The sequence below is a fragment of the Theropithecus gelada genome, chromosome 3 (assembly GCF_003255815.1).
Source record: "Theropithecus gelada isolate Dixy chromosome 3, Tgel_1.0, whole genome shotgun sequence".
In the NCBI taxonomy this organism is placed as follows: Eukaryota; Metazoa; Chordata; class Mammalia; order Primates; family Cercopithecidae; genus Theropithecus; species Theropithecus gelada.
Genome location: NC_037670.1, coordinates 145,639,530 through 145,664,014, shown reverse-complemented (window position 1 = coordinate 145,664,014; position 24,485 = coordinate 145,639,530). Strand labels below are relative to the sequence as shown.

General features: G+C 35.3%; 1 protein-coding gene across 2 annotated transcripts in view; it reads right to left on the bottom strand.

Moving 5' to 3' along the window:
* The window catches only part of CPED1 (cadherin like and PC-esterase domain containing 1), a 310,570-nt gene that overhangs the window by 138,380 nt on the left and 147,705 nt on the right, over positions 1–24,485 (bottom strand). For both annotated transcript variants that reach the window (XM_025380614.1, XM_025380615.1), the window contains exons 15-16: positions 20,434–20,620; positions 19,317–19,485 (exon numbers count right to left, since the gene is read on the bottom strand). In XM_025380614.1, the coding sequence (XP_025236399.1) occupies positions 19,317–19,485; positions 20,434–20,620 (356 nt within the window). The remainder of the gene's footprint in view (positions 1–19,316; positions 19,486–20,433; positions 20,621–24,485) is intronic.

Sequence of the window (24,485 nt, the reverse complement as noted above, 5' to 3'; positions counted from 1 at the left end):
GCTCTTGCCCAGAGGCTCCAGACAAGAATTCAGCTGGTCAACACTTTAATTTTAGATTTTGAGCTCTGAGCAGAGAACACCGTCCCACTGCCCCTGGATTTCTAAGCTACCAAACGTGAACTAGTGAATGGATGTTGTTTTAAGTTGCTACATTTGTGGTAATTTTTTGCACAGCAATAAAATGTAACACTGAAGGATTGGAGGTAGTGAATGAGGTCTGTTCCCTCCTAACTTTCCTAAATTTTTTCCTTTTGATTTAAGGTGGGAGAAGACGGCAAAATAAATCTCTTTTGGGGATCATCCCTGTTGACCTCGCTCATTGTCTCATTGTTGGGGGGTAGCCTCAAAAAAGCCCTGATGTTGAGGCAGTGGTGTGGACCATTGAGAGGCTCAGCTACCTTTTCCAGCCGATCCTGATTAAAAGCCTCAGGTGTCTTTTCATCTCCTGCCGGGTACCTGAGAAGCCTACATGCAGAACCGCATTTCTTCTACCTTCTACAGCTTTAATTCTGGGGACTGTGGCCTGGGACAGATATACTCTACCTCGAATTCCTGAGAACTCAAGGGACGGCTCCTTGCCCCTTCTTAGCCTGACGAGCCTCACCAGCAGCAACAGCTCAGCATGCTCTTGCTCCCTTTCTGGCAGTGCAAGGCCATTCCTCAGACCCTGTTAGTAAGCAGATATTCAGCCAGGTGAACAAGCAACTTTCTCTCCCTCTTGAAGTCGTCTCTAAGCTTCACAGGTGACTACCTTAAGAGGAGAAATCATGGACCCCTCTCTCTTCCCCTCTGGGGGCAGCGATGGGGACACAGTCTCTCTTCGTGAACAATACATTCCCCAAAGGTCACCTCTTCTCGCTCTCTATCCCCTCATATCTCTCTTGCAGCCAAATATATGAAAGTCTGAGGCTAAGAAGGAGGGCTTCTTTTACTGAGATAAGGAGAAGAGGAACTGTACTCATACAAGCCTCATGCACAGGGATATCAACACTATTCTCATGTGATAGTGATGTAACATCATAGTGATATAATGTAATAGTGATGTAATGTAATGATGCATTTAACATTTTTAAATCGCGTGTACCCCATAAATACATACACCTACTATGTATCCATAAACATTTAAAATTAAATAAATAAAAATTTAAAAAACAATTTGGTGAATCTGGATATAAAGTGTATAGGAATTGTTTATACCGTTTTTCAACTCATAACTTCAATATTATTTCAAAACACAAAGCTTAAACAATTTAAAAATTATATATGCAAAAAACCCCATAAACATAATCATGCATTTTAACATTTTTCAAGAATGCCATATTAATGTAACCTAGAGCATAACTATTAAAATAGGGCATGTATTTAATTTTGCATTTAGTTTGAACAGTATCATTTAATTTTACAAATATTAAGAACTTTCCAGGCATTGTGCTTAGTGAGGATGATAAAAGACCTAGGCTTTGGACTGGAGAAGTTTACCGTGGATGTGTTTGTGTGTGTTCATGTATGTGTGCAAGTGAGGGAGAGGGATGAGAGTAATATACAAGAACAGAGTATTAACTAAGTGTAAAGTTTTTATAAAGATACCACAATTATTTCACCATCTTAACCAATATTGTGCCAATGGGTGGGGGAATCCATGCCATTTAAAATAGAATTTGAGTAAGACTGGGATTGCTTCTTCTGGTAACAATAAGAGGTAGGTTCATTTAAAAATACTTTTCAGTTAACCATTTTAATATTTAAATATATATCTAACTTCAAATTCTTTCTTATCATAATGAATCCATGTACCCGGCATAACAAATCCATGTTCTTCTATTCAATTTTTTGAAGAGGTACACAAAAACTTCTGATCAAGTCAGCGGCCCTCATTGATTTCCCCCAAATTATAATCTCAACTCCAATTGATCATTCTCCACTCACGGATTCTGGTGCAGTTTTGAATAAACTTGAGTTTTACAAATCAGAAGAGTAAATTGTACAGATGTCTTTTTCTCTTTCTGAAACTTAAAATCTAAAATTTATACCAGTTTTTTACATACTCAATAGAAAGTGAAATCTTTATTCTCTGGGTCTGCAAAAGCAACTTTTGAAGTCGAATATATCTATCAACATACTCATTAGGGGCATTTTTTCCCTACAGTTTTGGAGAGAGTTTGAAAACCAATACCAGTATGGTTTAGATATTCATAATTGTTTACACATGTTTCAGTAACAAAATATATTTGGGGGTGTTGGCACTTTATTTTAGGATTTGGGATAGCTGGAAATTATTATTATTATGGTTAAAAGTGTTCTAACTGGATAATGGCAGTAAAAATAATATAACATTCTGGAATTTTTCCTCTTAACATGGAAAACATTATTTTATTACATGGAGTTATTTAAATATGGATTAGCTGTTGTTTGGCTAGTTACATATGAAAGTGTCTAAAGAAATAGGTTCTTGGAAGAAGCAACAAATAGAAAATGACTATTGTTTCTTATTATTAATAGCATTATTGTTATGCAGAGAAACCTTAGTACTCTTCTTAAGGGCTAGATGGTTAAAATATTCCATATACTGCAGTGACAGATTCTAATTAAATATTTAAGAAGTGGGACATCTTTTCTAATCACGATACACAGTATCTATTACCTTGGAGAAATATAAAAATCTTTTATTATTTGTTCCTCCAGAAAAAAAAAAAAAAAAAGATGATTAATAAGGGACTCTGTGGCTCCCAGAACCTGAAATGTTTCTTCTAAGGAGCTAGACTATGTTAAGAGCCAAGAGGAAGCAAGGTTCAAAGGAAATTCATCTAATATTTGTGCTCTGGTTATGAAAGGGGGTGAGAAGCTATTCATCAGCGGCATGTGTCCAGTTGGCAGGGAGGGCTGAATGCCAGACTGAGGGGTTATCGGGATCACAGATGGACTTAGCATGGGAAAGAGGATGTCAAAGATGCCCAGTCAGTGGAGGCTATTTTGGGGGCTTTACACAAATCATTATTTTTTCATTCTGTACCAGTATTGCCTCAGTCAAATGTATTTGTTTAATTTCTAACAAACATGCAAACCCGTAAACAGCAGCAGAATTTAATATAATAATTACCTCTTATATGTTGATACCATGACCCAATAATTACTTTCTATTTGCTGATTGGCTATTGAAGATTTGCAGATTACCAATGTAGGTCTCATCCTTGGAGGTATCACTGAAAGAGGGTTATTAAAGTGATGAATTATAATTATCTCTGAATATAATGCATTCCTTTCATCAAAAATTTTTTTACACTTTTTACATTTTGTGATATCAAGACAATGCCACTAAGACTTAACCAGTAAGGGTATAGAACAGCTAAGTCAATATTCTAAAGAATATTCTAAAAAAGAAATAGGGACCCTTTTCAGATAGGAAGGGTAAATTGTCAGTGAACTGGCAATCCTGCATTCATTTTCCTCATTTTATTCATTCATTTTATTCATCTCCAGGAGCTCAGGAACCGTGTCTAGGTCTGGATGCCGATACCCCTTCTACATAAGGCACAACTACAAACTGCTAGTGGGTTTGATACCTGATTCATGGGTTCTCATCCTTACTCTGCCACTGACTGGCAATGAACCTTGGTCAATTATCGATGGTGGACTTTGGCAAATTACTGAGGTTTACTGATATGCAGAGTGAGGTGTTAGATGTCAAAGATCCTCCTAACTCTAAAGTTCAGTGTGACATTGGAACACAAGACTGACAAATGGCTATGAACTATGAACCTGTCTACTAGCCACAGAGCTATTGGTCAATCCTACAGCTAGAAACACGTCCCATTGCTCACACCCTCCTCTACTGGTATCTTCCGCATTAACAGCGTTGGCTCCTCAAACCTTTTCCCCACACGTAATTGTTGCAGGGCTCCCTGGTGTACTCGACCCCTTTCTTATGACTGCCCCCGTCACTATATTAATGATAGCATATATTAAGTGGACTTTTAAAGGCTTACCTAAAACCTAACCTCATTTGTAAATTTACTTCTATACACCCACCAGAAATTAATGACAAGTTCCAAACAATAACCTACAAATTAACTCTTGGAGCCAAAACTGTATGTAAAGCACATATAGTTGACCCTTGAACAACAGGAAGTAAGAAGAGGAGTGGTGGTTACTGGTGCCAATTCTCCAGGCAGTCAAAAATCCAAGTATAACTTTCAAATCTCCAGAAACATGATTACTAATAACCTACTTTTGACTTGATCAATAGTATTCAAGTAAAATCAAGTATTGACTTGAAGCCTTACTAATAACATAAACAATTGATTAACACATATTCAACTGACAATACATATCAAGCAATTCAACTTTTTCTGTCATATCATGACTTTTCTCTGCTTCTTGGGAGCACTTCCAGCATCATTAGTGGTGGCACTTTGTATGGGTGCCCTGGTGTTATTCAAGTTTACAGTATTGCACTAAATACAATAAAAATATGCAAGAGCCACGAGAGATCACATTTTTTATTTTTTTATTTAGATAAAATATGCATATACAATTTACTGTCTTTATTATTCTTAGGCATACAGTTCAGTGGTAATAAGTATAGTTATATTCTTTTTTCTTTCCATCCTCCTCCTTCTCCCTATTGTTTCTGGCTTCTGGTAACCATCACTCTACTCTCAATCTTCATGTGATGTATTTTTTTTTAGCTCACACATATGAACGTGAACATGCAACATTTGCCTTTCTGTGCCTGGCTTATTTCACTTAATATAATGGCCTCCAGTTCCATTCATGCTGCTGCAAATTACACGATTTCATTCTTTTTTATGGCTGAATAATATTCCATTGTGTATAATACCATGTTTTCTTTATCTAATCATCTGTGACAGACACTTAGGTTGATTCCATATCTTGGCCATTGTGAATAGCACTGCAATAAACAGGGGAGTGCAAATATCCCTTATATATGTTGACTTTCTTTTGGATATATACTCAACAATGGGGTTGATGGATCATCTGGTGGTTCTATTTTTACTTTTATGAGGAATGTCCATACCATTCTCCATAGTGACTGTTCTAATTTACATTCCTACCAACAGTGTGCCAGAGTTCCCCTTTCTCTGCATTCTTGCCAGCATCTGTTTTTGTCTTTTTGATAAAAGCCATTTTAATTGGAGTAAGATAATATGCCATTGTGATTTTGATTTGCATTTCTCTGATGGTTAGTATGTTGCACATTTTTTCACATCCTTGCTGGCCATTTGTATGTCTTCTTTTGAGAAATGTCTTTTCTGATCTTTTACTCATTGTAAAATCAGATTTTTTTTTTTTTTTTGCTATTGAGTTGTTCGAGTTCCTTATATATTTTAGCTATTGGATCCTTGTCATATGGACACTTTGCAAGGAGTTTCTCCCATTTTGTAGGTTATTTCTTCGCTTCGTTGATTGTTTCCTTTGCTGTGCAGAAGCTTTTTAGCTTGATGCAATCCTGATTGTCTAATTTTGCTTTGGTTGTCTGGGGTTTTAAGGTCTTATACAAAAAATCTTTGCTCAGATCAATTTTCTGGAGCACTTTTCCAATTTTTTCTTCTGCTAGTTTTGTAGTTTCAGATTTCAGATTTAAGCCTTTAATGCATTTTGATTTTTGTGTATGAGAAATAGGGGTCTAGTTTTATTTGTCTGCAGAGAGTTATCCAGTTTTCCCAGCACCATTTATTGAAAAGACTGTCCTTTCCCCGTTATATGTTCGTGGCATCTTAAGTGAAAGTGAATTGGCTGTAAATGCATGGATTATAGTTGGGTTTTCTATTCTGATCCATTGGTCTACACGTATGTTTTTACACCAGTATTATGATGTGTTTGTTACTATAGCTTTGCAGTTAATTTTGAAGTCATGTAGTCTGATGTCTCCAGTTTTGTTCCTTTTACCAAGTATTGCTTTGGCTATTCAGAATCCTTTTTGGTTTCATATAAATTTTATGATTGTTTTTCCATTTCTGTGAAGAATGTTGTTGGTATTTTAATTGGGATTACATTGAATCTGTAAATCGTTTTGGGAAATATTGTCATTTTAACAATATTAATTCTTCCAATCCATGAGCATGGAATATCTTTCCATTTTTTTGTGACCTCCTTTATCAGAGTTTTATAGTTTTCCTCATACAGATCTTTCATTTCTTTAGATTGATTCCTAGTTATTTTACATTTTTTTTGTAGCTATTATAAATGGGGTTGCCTTCTTGATTTCCTTTTCAGGTTGTTTGTTGCTGGCATATACAAATGCCATTGATTTTTTTATGTTGATTTTGTACCCTGCAACTTAACTGAACTTCTTTATCAACATAAGTTTTTGACAGAGTATTTAGGATTTTCCAGGTATAAGATCATGTCGTCTGTGAACACAAATCAATAAACATGATATATTATATTAACATAATCAAGAATGAAAGCCATATTATTTCAATACTGAAAAAGCATTTGATAAAATTCAACATCTCTAGGCTGGGCGTGGTGGCTCATGCCCGTAATCCCAGCACTTTGGGAGGCCAAGGCGGGAGGATCACGAGGTCAGGAGATCGAGACCATCCTGGCCAACATGCTGAAAACCCGTCTCTACTAAAAATACAAAAATTAGCTGGGCATGGTGGTGCGTGCCTGTAATCCCAGCTACTGAGGAGGCTGACTCAGGAGAATCTCTTGAACCAGGGAGTTGGAGGTTGTAGTGAGCCAAGATTGCACCACTGTTCTCCAGCCTGGTGACAGAGCAAGACTCTGTCTCAAAAAATAAATAAATAAATAAATAAATAAATAAATAAATAAATAATTCAACATCTTTTTATGATAAAAATCCTTATCAACATGTATATAGAATGAATATACCTCAAAATAATCAAGGCCATATATGACAAGCCCACAGCTAACATTGTACTGAACAGAAAATTTAAAGGCCTTTTCTCTAAGGACTAGAACAAGACAAGGATGCCCACTTTTACCACTTTCATTTAATGTAATTCTGGAAGTCCTGGTCTCAGCAATTAGGCAAGAGAAAGAAATAAAGGGCATCCAAGTTAGAAAGAAAGAGAGATCACTTTTTACTGTGATGCACAATTTACTGGAGAGTTAAACTCCTCATATGGAGATGATTAGTGTCAGTTGACATCTTACATGGATACTTGCAACACTTGAGCTCACTGCAATAACCCGCTACAAAATTATTACAGTAGCACAGTACATACTACAGTTCGTTCTATGCAGTTTTGATTTAATACTTCATCTTCACATTTGTTTATATTTCTCTGGACTGGAAATGGCACCATGTATGGTCTATAAGGGTTTGGTACATTTTGATACATTTTAACTTTGTATAACAGATTTGTATATATATTATGGTAGTAAGTGATAAAATAGACTAGGATCTACATGTTTTATGTATTAATGACATACCTAACTTTTTCTTACTTTTTGATGATTCTAGGCCAGACGGATTGTGAGTTTTTTCAAATTGTCTCAAAATCTTCAAAAATGTTTTCAATATATTTATTTTTAAAAATCCGCTTGTAAGTACATCCGTGTAATGGAATCCTGTGTTATGCAATGGTCAACTGTACTTACTTTAACAATCTTGTTTTGGTATATCATAGAGTGGCTTATAGCTTGTAATTAGCAGTGCTCTGGAACCAGGATGTCTGGGTTCAAAAATGGTTTCTGCTACTTACAAGCTATGTGACCTTGGCAAGTTCTTTGTGCCTCCATTTCTCCATCTATGAAATGGGAATTATTAAAGTATCTATCTTTTAAGTGTTTGATTTAGTTTTGAGAGTTGAGTTAGTAAGTGGAAAACAATTAGAATAGAACCTAGCACACGGTAAGTGCTAAATAATTATCAGATGCAATGCATCTCAATCTTCTCAGGAGGGACAATTCTCTAATATGTGAAGATGTATTAGCATTTGAGAAATATCTAAAAGTCATTTGGAATAAAATCTGGTTTCAAAAAAGTGAGGAAGAGTTTAGCAGTTTTTGTTGAAATCATGTAAGCTAAGACTCATTTTCTCATTTAGTTTATTATAATATATGAACAAGTTTATAGTCTTTTAGAATAATAGTATTTTTTAGAGATTATAGATACAAAATAATTAAATTACATTATGGTTATGCCTCATTCCTGATAAAACATAGGTAATATCTGTATCCTTTGCTACTAATTTATTAAAACAGCACAGAGAACATTGATCCCTTCATCCTTATCCTTAATGGAATCTACCAAATGAAATCTGTGAAAGATGTTTCTGGTTTCAACAAAGAAATATTTTCTCTCTTATTGTTAAATAATTCTTTAATTCCCAGTCTCTCAGCTGAGACTGCTATTAAAATTAAATTCACCATTAATCATGCAACTGTCAAAATTAAAATACATGTTTAAGGCAAAATTTACACTCAATTCTGAAATGTTTGTAATCACATTCATTACAAAAATGTACTGTGTAATTTAGCACAGGTGATTCATGCTGCAAAGTCCTTCATATTTTTGCATCTTATTAAATCTAAACTTAAATATAAGAAATTTGAAAATCTCTAATACATTTTACTAGACTTCAATGGAAAAATAAAATTTGATATTTTAAACTTTCCTCTTATGCCAATCTGAAGACATATTTATTTATCTCTTTTAAAATATATATTTTGCAAACATGGATACTGGACTCTTTATGTGCCCGGGCACTGTTCCAAGATCTTCACAATATTAACTCAATTTTTCCTTAAAAACTCCCTTAGAGCATCAGTATCATTACTATCCATGTATGACAGATGAGAAATTGTCCAAAGTCTCTGACAAGTAAGGGTTGAGCTGTGACACAAATCTAGACAATATAAATAGTATTTTGATCAAAGTATTTAAGAGGGATTATTTCACTCAAAGAAAATGTCTCCCTCCCTGTTATTTCTTAAACCTTTGAAACCTGGGTCTCTTAACTTTATCAAGAATTTAATTTTAACATAATTTGTCAGGTCAAGAAGCCCACATGCAACATTTATTTTCCAAACCATTAGGTCTGGAAAGATCATCTTCAAGCATGTGGAGGGGTGGGGAGCTGGGGGATGTGGAGGAGGTAAAAACCCAGCAAACACAGTGAACGTCTGTACCACATTGCTAAAGAATGAGGTCCTGAGAGCTGGAGGGCACTGGGTAGGGGCCTGCTCTGCTTTGAAGAATGAAGTCATGCTCAATGTTTTAAACTCATCAGTCCTGCCTATAAAAGGGTGTGGGTGAAAAAGAAAAAAAGACAAATTAGCATCATTTTCAAAAGAAGTTAAATATGTCAGGTGGTAAAGTGTCCTAATTCTGTCTTCAGGGAACATATATCAAACCAGCCTGTAGTTAGTTCTGCAATCAGTGAAACCATCTGCAAGGAATACTCCATCCCCCATTCTTGTTCCTACAACACGTGCCTATTGAAGGAAATGTCACCGTTAGTCAAATGCATGTGGAAATTTTCTCAGCATTACCTAATAGAAACATTGGGCTGACCTTTCTTTGAACAAAAAACAATTTGTTATAGCCTGCTGAAAGAAAGCACACCAATGGCTTTAACTAATGAGGACAATATAAATAGTCCAAATGATATACTGTTCAATTTCTCTGGGTTTTCAGGAGCACCATTGCCTACATCTCACAACCACTTTGTGAGTCTGTAAGAAGAAAGCGAGGGCTAGTAGCGCTTTATGGATATTTATTTCTAAGGCAAATATTAGATTCGGTGGCAATTTGCTTTGAGAAATACAACAATTGCTGATTCAGATGGTGCTAATACAGATCATTGAAAAAGCACACGATTCCCAAATGTTATATTGTTAAATAGACACTAATTTCCTTATCATTAAAACTACAAATGAAACAATGTGTATAAATGGTGCAGTTGCTGGAACAAAGCAGGTCCTCAATAAACTGAATTATAATCATGTATATTTTATGCCAGAAATGAAACCTTATTATGTGTGTCACTGCTAGTAATATTCTGCTTCAGATTGTGAGTTACTAGGATAGGAATTTTTACCTGACACTTTTCATACCTTTGACATTGTATACAGCATTGAGCATATATATGTACATTATTTCTTGAGATGAAGAGTCAGAAGTTTCATCAGATATTCTAAGGGGCACATTGCCTCCTCCAAAATGTTAAGAACCACTGGCCCATTTGAAATGAATGAACCATTTGAAATGAAAGAACCACTGGCCCAAATGAAAAGATTTCATTTGCTTCATAAAGCAAATGAATCATTTGCTTTAACTTATACTATATAAAACCAAACTTGGTTGTTTGATAAAGCCAAAAATATCTTTAAAAAAATAATAAATTGGTCAGGCACTGTGGCTCATGCCTGTAATCCCAGCACTTTGGGAGGCCGAGGTGGGAAGATCACAAGGTCAGGAGTTTGAGACCAGCCTGGCCAACATGGTGAACCCCTGTCTCTACTACAATTACAAAAATTAGCCAGGTGTGGTGGCAGGGGCCTGTCATCCCAGCTACTTGAGAGGCTGAAGCAGGAGAATCGCTTGACCCCAGGAGGTGGAGGTTGCAGTGGGCCAAGACTATGCCATTGCACTCCAGCCTGGGTGACAGAGTGAAACTCCATCTCAAATAATAATAATAATAATAATAATAATAATGTTTTAGACTTGGTTTGGCTGTGGGAAAAGGACTTATAAAAATGCCCAACCTGAGGCTGCAGAGAAAAGGAAATACTTATCCTGTTGGTGGGAGTGTAAATTAGCTCAGCCACTGTGGAAGACAGTTTGGAGATTTCTTAAAGATGTTAAAACGAAATTACCAATTGACCCAACAATACCATTGCTAGGCATATATCCAAAAGAAAAATCATTCTACCAAAGACACATGCAGTTGTATGTTCATCGCAGTGCTATTCACAATAGCAAAGACATGGAATCAACCTAGATGCACATCTACAGTGAAATGGATAAAGAATATGTGGTACATATACACCATGTGGAATACTACACAGCCATAAAAAAGAATGAAATCATGTCCTTTGCAGCAACACGGGTATAGCTGGAGGCTATCATCCTAAGGGAATTGATGCAGGAACAAAAAACCAAATACCACATATTCTCACTTATAAGTGGGAGCTAAACATTGGGCACACATGGACATGAAGATGGCAATGATAGACAATACTAGATGGAGGAGAAAGGGAGGGAGGTAAGGGTTGAAAAACTACCTCTTTGGTACTATGCTCACTACCTGGGTGGTGGGTTCAATTGTACCCCAAACCTCAGTATCACACAACATACTCATGTAAGAAACCTGCACAGGTACCCCCTGAATCTAATATAAAAGCTGAAATTATGAAAACAAAATGCCTAACCTTGTACCTAAGATTTCTTCTCTCACCACCATCCTCACTATGCTGGTATATACCTTTGCTTGAGTTAGTTTGGCTTGTAAAATGGGGAAGGAAGTGTAGAAAGAGAGATAAAAGATAAAATTTTGGAGCAATTAAAAGCCCATAAAGACATGGGCATCAGGGACTGGTATTATCGAAAAGAGGTTCCCTCTACTTCTCTTTTAGCCACAACCTCTTTCAAAGTTTCAAATGTCACATTGGAAATCCAGCTACTCAAGCAGAATATTTTAGGAAAAAAACCTCTCAGGTTCCTTTCTATTTCTATGTCCAGTTCAGAAATCAGAAGACAAATTCTTAGAATGTCAAAACATAAACTTGAAGCAACAATGATGGAATATTGAAGAAGGCGGTACTTAGAGAAACTTCTCTGGATGCTGTCAGAAGCTAGGAAGACCCAATTCTCCTGCACATTGTATTGGCCCTGCTGTGCTGCTGGGTAGCAAAAGTTTGCTTCTTCTAGCAGAGGAAGCAGATGTGAGTTGGAGAAACATGCAAAACAAATGTGCTGAGCAAAAGTTTTTATTTAAATGATAATCTATCGATCATAAGTGGCATGACCTCATGAGGTGACTGTTTAACATGACTCTTTTTCATCAACACAAAAGGTAATTTATATAAGTGCTGAAACAGATCATGATTGAAAGAATATGCCACTCTGATCTTTGCTTGCTTTATAAGAAAACTGAATGTTAAACAAAACCTCCCAAGCCTTGGATGTATGCAAATGCTTCCTGGCCACTGGGGAGGTCTATGCACTCAGAACGTCTCTGTGCACCTGCTGCTCATTAAAATAACATTTTGCTTCCCTAGGTGCTTTGTGGGCTCTTGGTAAATGACGGTAAAGGATGGCTCACTGGTAAAGGATGGCTCAGTCCATGGACAAATAATCTGAAATACCTGCAAATGTTATGCATTTAAATCAAGGGCACTTAACAAGACTTGAAAGGATGCCAGCAGCCCAGGTCATTTGATATTGAAGTAGGTGCCACTGCTAAAGATCTCTTAGAGTGAAATGGAAGAATAGAACCAACTTCTCTATTAGGCACAGCAGCCACAGTGCATACAGCATGTGAAATTTTTAGGGGCCCCCAAATTTTTATTTTCTTTAAAAGCAGAAAAAAAAACTTTTCAGTCAGAGAAGATAGTCTACATCTGTAATATAAATATATTTGTCTTTATATCAACACTTTTGTAAAATGTAATATTTATTTATTTATTTATCGGAACAAAGGGTCTACAAAGGCAAAAGTGACTAGGACCCACAAATGTCAGGAATACAATCTATGGAGCAGCCCAGTTCACTCAATCTCATTTCTAACTCCCAACCAGTTCTTACCTCTATTCCCCAATTCCCAACAAGTTCTTCCTGTCTGGCATCTTCCGTACTATCTGCTCCTATTCCTATTTCTTCCTCGATTTGAAGTCAGCAAGACCCATATTCAAACCCCACCTTTACTAATGATCTATCTCATAGAAAGGGTTGACAAGATTTCTAACCTTTCTAAAGCCTTAGTTTCTCCATATGTTAAAAAATAAGAGGAGGATTAAAAATCACCTATATTCAAGGTTGGGGTAAACATTAAATAAGGCAAGAAGGTAAAGTGCCTAACATAATGCCTGGCACATAACAAAAGTTCTACAAATGCTGCATTGCTGCTACACTTATTACCTCGGCTGCTGCTGTTGCTGCTATTGTATTCCCCTGTAGCACATAGCATATTTCTCAGAACAAAGTGCATAGCGGGTACTTAATCAGCATTACTAGTTGAGAGCGTTTCACTATAGCACATATTGTATTGCTAAAAAATTAAATCATATTCCTGTGGTAAGTTGAAGTAGGCAAGGTAACTAATAACCATTAAAATCGGTATTTAATTGTCAGTACAACTTTGGAAACTCATAGGTTTTTATTAAGTGATTATTGATAAATGCACTCCCTATTCTCTTATTATGGATATTTGCTACTAGATACCTATCACTTGAGCTATTTTATAATAGCCTCTACGGTGTTGGAAGGGTACAAAAAATAAATGAGTTCTAAACCATTTCAAAATATCATAACTGAAGTCATTCCCACATCATTTAACATCTCAGAAACTAGATGGTTAATTGATTTTTAAAAAATAAGTCATGAAATGCCAGTTTCAAATGTGTAGCGAAATGCTAGAGAATTTTTTTAATATGATTTTCTCCTTTCTTGGTATTATCTGTTTTAAAATGAAAGCTGTTTCAAACAGATCTGTGAAACGTAGTCTCCAGGCTTCTCCTGTATATAATCTTTCTGTAGCTTTTATTTATGACTCTATTCTGGTGCAACATTTTGAGGGCAAAATGAATATGACACCATAGATCATCTGTACAAATCAACTTGTGTGAATATTATATTGTTCTCCATGTCAAAATGTTTTGATTTGGAAAGGGATATTAAAAGAAATGTTCCCCTATGTGTATAGAAATTTTCTTATAAGTGTAGTTTATTAATTCCTAAACATGACATATTCTAGCCGCAATAAGTTTATTAATTTCTAAATCTGTCCTCCTAACAGCAAAACATTATACTGTTTATGGGTAAATCAAAATGAAATAACAGACTCATTATATTATATGATGTCTTATGTTTTATTAACAATCTTTTCTGTAATTGAATGCATGTTTCTGACTGTAATAATTACATTGGACAGAAAAGAAGGCAGATTTACGAATAGAATAAAGAGCTGTCAGAATAGTATCACTGTGTGCAGAAATGATTTAAAATACAAAGATGAAAGATAAGAATGATTCTCCAACATGCAACATTGAAGGATTACTCACAAATTATTCACACTCCTAGTAAACACACAGGACATTAGAAAAACAGAAACCCACTTGTCTAAACCAGTGATTCTCAATCACGGTTGACTTTGTCCCTCAAGAGACATTTGGCAATGTCCGAAGACATTTTTGGCTGACACGTCTTGGGGAGGGGAGTTGCTACAGGAATCTAGCGGATAGAGGCCAAGAGTGCTGCCAAACATCCCACAATAAAGAGAATAACTTTTCTGGAACAAAGAAATATCCAGCTTCAAATGTCAATAGTGCTGCGATTGAGAAACTCTAGTCCCAATCTGGTTATATGTTATGTAAATTAACTCTTTCTCCTTCACTGGTAATAACTAAACTAAGAGCTAATTAAACTAAGATCTGTCTCTGGGACACTCATATACAAATTCTAATTAGCATAAGAATAATTAAAATATAGACATTAAATAAACTCAAATAGTTCATTATGGCTAAGTAGGTACTTAACAATGTTTGATAAAATGTCTATTAATAAATTAATCAAATTATCTTGCTAGTTATCAAAATGTTGTTGAAATTGATTTTTTAATTGACTGGTATGCTTTATCTTTGCTTACTCTGCCATGTTAGTCTTTTGGCAAAATGGTAACATGCAGAGTTGATGCTCTGAAGGTAAGAATAGGGAAAGGAGAAATTAGGAGGCTTGATTAATCTTAAATTGGTTTCTTCTTCTTTGGTTATTTGGAAGTGGATAGTCTTTTAAGTGTGTTGTAGCTTGAATGTCTCCAAAATTCATGTGTTGAAATTTAATCCCCATTGTGATGGCATTAAGATTTTTAGGATGTGATTAAATCATGAGAGTTCCACTCTCATAAATGGATTAGTGCCTTATAAAAATGCTGAAGAGAACTACTTTAGACCCTTTTGCTGCCCTTTGCATCTTTCCCCATTTGAGGACACAGAATTTTCCCTTTTTGCTCATTTCCCCCTTCCACCATGTGAGGAGGCATCACGAAGAACCTCACCAGACACCAAAGGCCAGTGCTTTGATTTTGGACTTCCCAGACGCCATGACTAAAGGAAATAAATTTCTGTTCTTTATAAGCTACCTAGTCTCAAGTATTTTGTTAGAGCAACACAAATAGATTAACAGAATGTTTATTTAAAATTTAATAATGGGGTTCATTAGGCCAAAATCTAATTTGAAATGTAGGGAGAAATTATAATTTTCCCTTTTATCTATAAATAAAATTTAATAAAAGTTTAGTTCATTTTCCTTTAGATTTGCCTGCATAGGCTTTGGGGATTCAAATGGAACAGCTTGTCATTTAAACTGCAATAGTTTGACTCTAGATTTCAACCCTACAAATATTGTGAGGACACTGTGGTTGTTGACAGAAAACAAAACAAAACAAAACAAAACAAAAAAAGGACAGCTTGGAGAACTAAAAATTTGTAAGTCTCATGATGTATATCTGCTTAGCTATTAATTTGAAACCTAACGGCACTAATGAGATGACATATAAAAGAGAAATAATAGAAAAGTCTATGGGTTAGAATTTTAAGTGGAATCTATGGTGAGAACATTTTACCCCTGCTGTTGACTTCCCCCAGCTCATGAAGCCACTTGTGCCTAGTAAAGTATCTAAAGCAGTCCACATTATTTATGCCACATTTTTCTGTTCACTCATTTGACACTTTCTAAAAAGTACTAGTGCTTATCAGATAGTTTTCCATGTTATAAAATATAGTACTTACTGTGGGACCACACATAAACTTTAAATTAAGACCTTGTGGAAATGATTCTTATAAATTACCAACATACTTTTCTGCAATCATTTGTAGGATTCATCCCACAAGAATTTTCTAATATTTTTCTTGATAATATACTAACATTTTTCTGACATAATCTATTCTTTCTTTTTGTATTATTACACTTTAAGTTCTAGGGTACAGGTAATGGCATGATAATTAACTCATTTCTGATCAATACAACATTGGAGAAACATGTCATGGAAGAAAGGAATATATAACTTTCCCACCAATCTTTTTTCTTAATTTATTGAGGTATAATTTATATGCAGTATACAAAATTTTATATATATACACACAAATACACATGCATATTTTATATATTATATAATTTTAAACAGTAGATTGCAAAAATCTTAAGTGCACAATTAAATTTTTATCTACATAACACCTAGTTATAGATGTAACCACCACCCAGATTAAAATATAGGACATTTGCCCAAAAAGTTCTCTCATGCTTAGTGGTACCCATACCTTCTAGGTAATTGCCATTCTGACTTCTATAAACATAGATTAGTTTTGCTTATTCTTGAACTTCATATAAGTGAAATACAGTATTTCTTTATATATCTGGCTTCTTTTAAATTTTTTTAATTGTTGTGGATACCTAATAGTTGTACATATTTATGGGATACATGTGATATTTTGATACAAGTATACAATGTGTAATGATCAAATCAGAGTAATTGGGACATCTATCACCTCAAGAATTTGTCATTGCTTTGTGTTAGGAATATTCCAGTTCCACTCTTTTAGTTGTTTTGAAATATACCATGAATTACTGCTAACTACAGTTGCCCTGTTATACTATTGAACGTTAGACCTTATTTCTTCTATTTGTGTTTTTTTGTGCCCATTAACATCTGCTCTTCATCTCGCCCTCTCCACTGCCCTACTCAGCCTATGGTTAAGCAGTATTCTATTCTTTATCTCCATGATATCCACTTGTCTTTAGCTCCCACATATGACTGAGAACATGTGATATTTGTCTTTTTGTTCCTGACTTATTTCACTTAATATAATATTCTCCAGTTTTATCCATGCAGTTACAAATGATAGGATTTCATTTTTTATGGCTGAGTAATACACCATTGTATATATGTACCACATTTTCTTTATCCATTCATCCACTGATGGACACTTAAGTTGACTCCATATCTTGGCTATTGTGAATAATGCTGCAACAAACACGGGAATGCAGTTTTCTCTTCAACATACTGATTTCCCTTATTTTGGAAATATACTCAGCAGTGGGATTGCTGGATTATACAGTAGTTGTATTTTTAGTTTTTTGAGAAAGCTCGATACTGTTCTCCATAGTAGCTGTACTAATTTATTTTCCCCCCAACAGAGTACAAGGGTTCCCTTTTCTCCACATCCTTGCTAGCATTCATTATTGATGTCTGGCTTGTTTTTCTGAATGCAAGGTTTTGAAGATTCTTTCATATTTGTATGTATCCGTACTTCATTTATTTTTAATGCCCCAATAGTATAATACTGGATTTTTTTCCTTTCTTACTGAATTATTTTCAGCTTTTAGCTACTATGAACAAAACCAATATGAAGATTTTGTGTATGTGTGTCTTTTCATGGGCACATGACTTCCTTTATCTTAGGTGTGTAGCTAGAAGGACTGCCGAGTCATTTATATATATTTAGCTTTGGTGGATACTGCCAACGTTCTCCAAAGTGGTCAAACATTTCACACTTCTCCCAGCAATGTATGAAAAAAAAATGCTCCACCAAAAAGGGTAAGAATATTTAGTTTAGAAATAATTATACACACATAAACATACACAAATATACAAAAGCATACCTCCCTCTAAGTTTTTGTTTATTTTTTAAAACATTTTTGGTGTGGCTATATTATTTGTCCTTCAATTCAGAAGCAGGTTGAGACAGCAATCCAAATAAAGCAAATTGACAGGTCAAAACCTGAGAGGAACATATTTTAAAGTCTTCTCCATAGTGTAGACCAGTGTGTCCTCAAATCTGTCCCACAAAAAAATATTAATAGCTATTCTATTAAAACCATATCAGATAAGTTTGGAAAAGAATATATATTTATTCTGAATATATATTTTGGAAAAGAACTATATATTTTCCATACTATAAATGAATCACTATTTAAATTAGTGTATTAGAGGTTCAGAGAAGTCCTATAGTAAAGACATCTACTTAACTTTGTTTAGCTTATTGTTTCACCAACCAGTGGGTTTATTTGACCATGGAACTCTATTCTACTCTTTGTTAAGTATGCTTATTAATATCTTGGAGAATAACATCTTTGTCTTTCTTTGAATGAATCTTCAGACCAATGTGAAATTCCATTTGATTTAGTGGTAAGTCCTAAATTAGTGATCAGTTTTCCTTAAAAAATAAAAGTTATACCAACCCCCGAGATTTTTAAAGCTCTTGGAAACAGGTAAGACAGTGGCGGGGTGATTACTGTGTCTGGCTGTGATGTTTATAAAAACAACATGGTAACCATAATATCTGTCAAGGCCCAGTCAGCAATACCCCTCTTTTACTAACCATCTATTCTTCAAAGCTCCCAGTAACATTTAATTTGACATGATATATTTGCAAGTGTACTTTCTGAGTGAATTAGCAGATATGTGATAAAAATACCAATTACTACTTCCCTGGAATCACCTGTAGCAAGGCGTATATGACATGAGGAAACATACAAAGTTATACATAGGATCCTTAAAAGAGCAAAAATAGGGAGAAACCATAGAACAAAGGTGTTAGGGTAACATTCACCCTTCTCCAAAATGAACAAGGTTACAAAATGGTATGTGCTGCTCACAAGAGAAACTACAGCCGTGCGAAATGATTACTGTATGAGAAGTGAATGTGAAATACAACTATCCCAAGCAAATTTAGTTTCATTTATCCAGTATCCCATCTGTAAAATAGTTTCATAAATTTTCCTCTTAGTCTTTGAAGTAAATTCTACTAAATCTAGCTTAAAATTTCAAAAGTAGACCCAGGGACAAATCCAAGAAAAATAGCCCAATTCAAAAGGAAAATGTGAAACCGATTTCACAACTAAGTGTGAGTCCTCAGACATGTATTTTGAACATTAACCACAATAAGTCCACTGAACACAATGAGCACAGGCAGTAGCCATCACACTAAAATTACTCACAACGAGGTGCCTTAGATACCTGGCTGGGATTCTCACTCTTTTGAAATTAGACCAGTTTCAATTTCAAAGCATACAATTTCTTGTAATAATTTTCATTTGGCATTTTTCACCCGGGTTAACAGATCGTTTCCAATTTAACCCAAGTGCAAATGTAAACTTCACTTACCTGCACAAAACCACATGCTCTGAAGGCCTCAAACAAGGGCAGACTTGGGCGGTCTTCTCTATAGATGGTGAGTTTGTACGTGATCAGGGTCTCACCATGTGCTGGAGATTCATCCACCACAAATATTGAGATTTTGTTCATTCCTAAGCCCAGAGGGTAGCTGGCAAACCTGGAGAGAAAGAGGGAGAGAGAAAGAGAGAGAATATGAATAGGGGAAATTTATTCAGCCCAAACTGATTCATATATCAATATTTACTAAATGCCTATTTGAATAAATAACAGGAAAGGTCTATACAATTTCATAAGAAACCTAAAATATGAAAATAAATAAATATCTCTTTCACGGTACTTTACTATGCCAAGAGTGGTCTTTCAGGACAACTTATATCTTCCATAATTTAAAGCAAAGGAAACTAATATTTATTAGCCACCTGCCAGGGTCACACATTATCTCATTTAATACAACTAGGATTGTTCCCATTTTAAATATAGAGACCATGACCTAGAACTAGTAAACACATCATTCAAAGTCACATGGAACCCGGGTTGTCCTGACTTCAATCCTTTCTACTAGACTTGGCTCTCAAGGGTTCCAAGTACATTTCTTTCCCTACAGCATGGAACCATGAGTATCTTCTTTGCTATGGACACAGCACAGAATAAGGTTCTATCTTCTGTTTAAAATTATGAACAAAAGAGTTGCTGACTTTTAAAAGAATCAACAGGAAAAAAAAGCCAGTGAGGTTGGGAAAGTTCGTGGTACTGTGTCCACAAATTGTGCACCAATTGGTTTAAGCAATCAATTTTTGAATATTCAAAAACTTGACATATTCAGCAATGTTAAAACATGAAGACAACAATAAGTGAGATTTTTTCCTTAATGGATCTTGTCTATATTTCATATAACAAGATCCTTTCTTGTTAAAATATTGTTACAAAGATGAGCTGCAAAGGTTGCCAATCTTTTTTAAAAAACATGAGAAGGCGAAAGTTCACACCCTGGCAATCTTTCCACTGATCTTACGAATCAGCTTTTCTGAACCACTTTCAAAGTTTACATCAAATGTCTGCTTCCCAGTAGGGTGTCTCAACACAGCCCCAGTCAACATCCTCATACCTTGGCCCTGCCTGCTCGTACAGGTGCACCTTGCACTGACACTTAGGAGTCTCCACTCCAATTGTCACTGTTACCACATCAAATGGGACTTCAGAGTAATAATCTTTGATCTTTGGATTAAAGTCGGGATTTAGTTCCAAACGCGGATGTGTGAAGATCTGCTTGATATGACATGGTGTGTTTTCATCTGCTAAAAAAAACAAAAACAATGACAAAGACAACTGTGAAGTGGGTAAATATCTTTAAATAATAGATGATTAGGTTTTTCTTTTGCTGTTTCCTTTGAACAATTTCAATGATCCCTGCTGACTTTCCAATCAGTACCCTGATCATACATGATTTGTGGCTGCAGCTGGCTTTTCAATTCATCAGATTTTGTAGAATTTGCCTCATATAACAGCTGTTGACTTTAGTTGGTGTTATATAGATGGCATTTTCTGCTCAGTCCTTGAAATTTTAAAGGCACAGAAGGTGGGAAAATGTCTCTCCTGTGGATTGATAACATTTTTGTGATATTTACTGCATATATCAAGCAACTGTGTAAGTGGGAGTGATGGCTCTGTGGGATGGTGGCAGAAGGGGACCAGCAAGGAATGAGGAAAATTTCTTAATGTGGAGTGTCATTGAAATGCCATTTGATTGATATAGTATCTTATAGGCAGCATGAGGCAAAGACTGCAAGCTCCAGTATTATACAAAACAGACACAAAAACAAGGGCATCCTGAAACTGCTCCTTCTCAGGCCCCCTTACTTGGGAAAGTACCATAAAGTATAAGAAGGAAATACTATACTCTGCTCCATCCTGTCACAGAACCTAGAATATTACTACATACCATTGATTCTGAGTCATTAAAAAAATCTTTCTCTTTGTTAGCCCAATTGTTTACAGCTTTATTTCAGTGACAAAAAGAAGAAAAATAGCTTTATAGGCACATACACCAGCTACTGTTACATTATATTCAATGTTAATGTTTAGAATAAACAAATTACCCAAAAGCTTAACAAAATGTTTTTCAAAGAAATGTCAAGGAGTATTTCATTCTATCAATACTTTCCAATTGTCAACAAAATATCAACAAAGATAAACATAGAAAATTCTACAAAAATCAGTAAAATGAAAGTGTCTTGGTGTTTCCTTACATAAAATGTTCAGTGACAAAAAAAGATAACACAGAATTTGCTACAGGAAGCTATAAAACTGAACTTAGAGAAAGGAGATTATTTTATTAACTGTTGTGTTTATTAACTGTATCCTCTGTTTTTACATAGCTATAATATTGATTTTCCTAAAATCAAATCTGACGATTTGTCTTCCATTCTTTAGTGGTTTCTCATAATTTCCAGAGTCAAGTCCAAGCTCCCAACAAGGCAAACAAGGCATTTCACAAGCCCTTCCCTGTCTTGCTCTCCAGCTGCATTGCCCATTATGCCCAGACTTTGAGCTTCAACAAGACCAAAATTTTTATTTTTCTTTGATGGACATGGAGGTGTACCACCAAATCCATGATGATGGGTGCCACTAACCCACATGGATGCTTCATTCTAGTTCTGGGGACTAGGTCTCTGTTTAGCTCCCATTATGGACTAAAACAATTAAAGGAAAAATGAAAAAAAAAAAACTCTACATATTTCTGACCTATACGCTATAGTTTTCTCAGGCTATGGAAGAAAAACAAATTCATGTATAAATTACGAACAATAATAATACAATAGATATACTGTAATTTTATTTCATAAAAAAGTCTTAGTAAAAAATAACCAGTAATGTTGGTTGAATAACTCATTGAATTGGGTAAACTGTCTGCTTCATTAATTTTACTTGTTATTTGACCTAATGATCAACCAAATATAGTATCTGGCTGATAGATGTAGGTGGTCTGCATCTATAATTTCAACGATGCTAATAGCCTCTGACATTTTCTTATAATAAAAAAGAAAAAAGAATGAAGGGAGAAATTGTTTTTATTAGAAGTCATTCTGTAAAGGACCACAGTTTTTAATTCAAATTCAACCACTTATCAATAATACATTCTTTTTTCATCGAAGTTTTCTCTCCAGTATTTTCTCTGTTAAAGACCCTGAGATAAGCACAATAAAAACAGGATATTATTAATCGTGAGATTTGATTCAAATGGCTGCAAACCTAACATAACATTAAACAAGCTGGAGTTGAGTTATGGGCTATGCTTTGGAAATGACCATTGCTCAGGCACAAAGGGAATATAAACAGTTGCACTTTTCTGCTCAGAACTAGCTAAGTGAATAACAAAAAGGAAGATCTTTTTTCAAAATCAAACATAGAAGATGTGCTTTAACTTAATAGGATATATTTTTATAAAGATTCCCTGAGAGTTAATTTCCCTGCAGTTTGTACTTTCACTTAATAGTCACAGTTTTCAAGAGGGTCTGCCTCCTTAGAAACTGAAACAGCCCTAGATGACAGGAAATAAATGTGCAATCGTTCTCTTCAGCAAGTGCTTACTTTTGGTTTCATCAGAAAGTCTCCACCTCTGGTGTGAGCACTATCTCCTAAACCCCTGTCTGAAAGCTGATTTAGTTCTGACATCATCTTCCACTGAAGTATCAGTGTTGCTGCCTACAAACACCTGGTGTTTGCTTGGCATCTTTCCCATCCCAGTCTCAACTTGTCTCAGGCCAGCTTACCTGAGATCTACGGAGAACTCAGCACGAGGTTCAGTGGTAGCAGCCTGCTTAATCTATTCGGCAAGTATATATGGGAAAGCTGTTTGAAGTTTTGGTTGCTTTTAATGGATTTCTTTTAACCACAGAATTTGATTGCCCTCTTGAGGAATAATCATAACTCATATTGAACATGAGAAGAGCCTAGACTCTTAAAGATAATCCCACCTGTTCTGAGGCATCCTCACATTATTTTTTAAATCTTATTTTATACCATAAAAGCAGGAAGATTAATTACTAAAGATCCAGGCAGGACTAATTTTTATCAGCATAAAAACATGAACGAAGTTAAAGAGCCTATCTAACATGTTCACATCATCTACACCATATTACCTGGGAACTGGGCGGGGGCAGGGTGGGGCAGGAAGTGAGATCGTCCAGTGCAATCCTTTCATTTTACAAATGAGAAAATAGAAGCCCAAGGAGGCGGGGTGGCTTTCTGGATGTCTCATCTCGCCTTGGGCCTGGCACAGAGTAGACCCTCAACAAGTGTTCATTCTAATTTTGCTCCTAGTTTTCTCACTAGTCCTTTTCCCACCATATTCTAGACAACAGTTTTCCAGGAGAATGGAGTAGCATGTATTTTTCTGGGGGTAGGAGATTGGGTGGTGAGTGCAGGGAAGGAATGGCATAAGTAATACATGCTATCTTTATTCTCTATTAGCAATACTTTATTTAAAACGCCATTTTCTTTAATTGGCTATATATGTTAATTCTATTAAATTATATTATTATCTCAGCCTACCATGAACTTAACAATACTGATAAAACATCGTGAATGAATTAAATTGCATTTTAGATGATAAAAACTAGATTTTATTAAATTCAAAGACTTCTATTAATAATAAATTAGGCCAGGCATGGCAGCTCATTTCTGTAATCCCAGTACTGTGAGAGGAGGACCACTTGAGGCCAGGAGCTCAAGACCAGCCTGGGCAACAGAGCAACACCTCATTTCTATACAAAATTGCATAAATTGTCCAGCTGTAGTAGCTCATGCCTGTAGTCCTACCTATTTGGGAGGCTGAGGCAGAAGGATTGCTTGTGCCCAGGAAGTCAAGGTTGCAGTGAGTTATGATGGTGCCACTGCACTCCAGCAAGGACAGCAAAGTGAAATCCTATCTCTAAAACATAAATAAATAAAATAATATAATAAATTAAATCTAAATCTGTACTTTTTTTCAGCTTTAATGTTTTACTGAAATTGATTTTTATTTGTGAAAAACTAAATTTTCTAAGTTGATTTTTAGCACCAAATACATACATATATACATATGCACACACATGCATGTGTGTATATATATATTTAAGGTATGCATTATCAAGAAAAATCTTGCTATATAGAACTCAA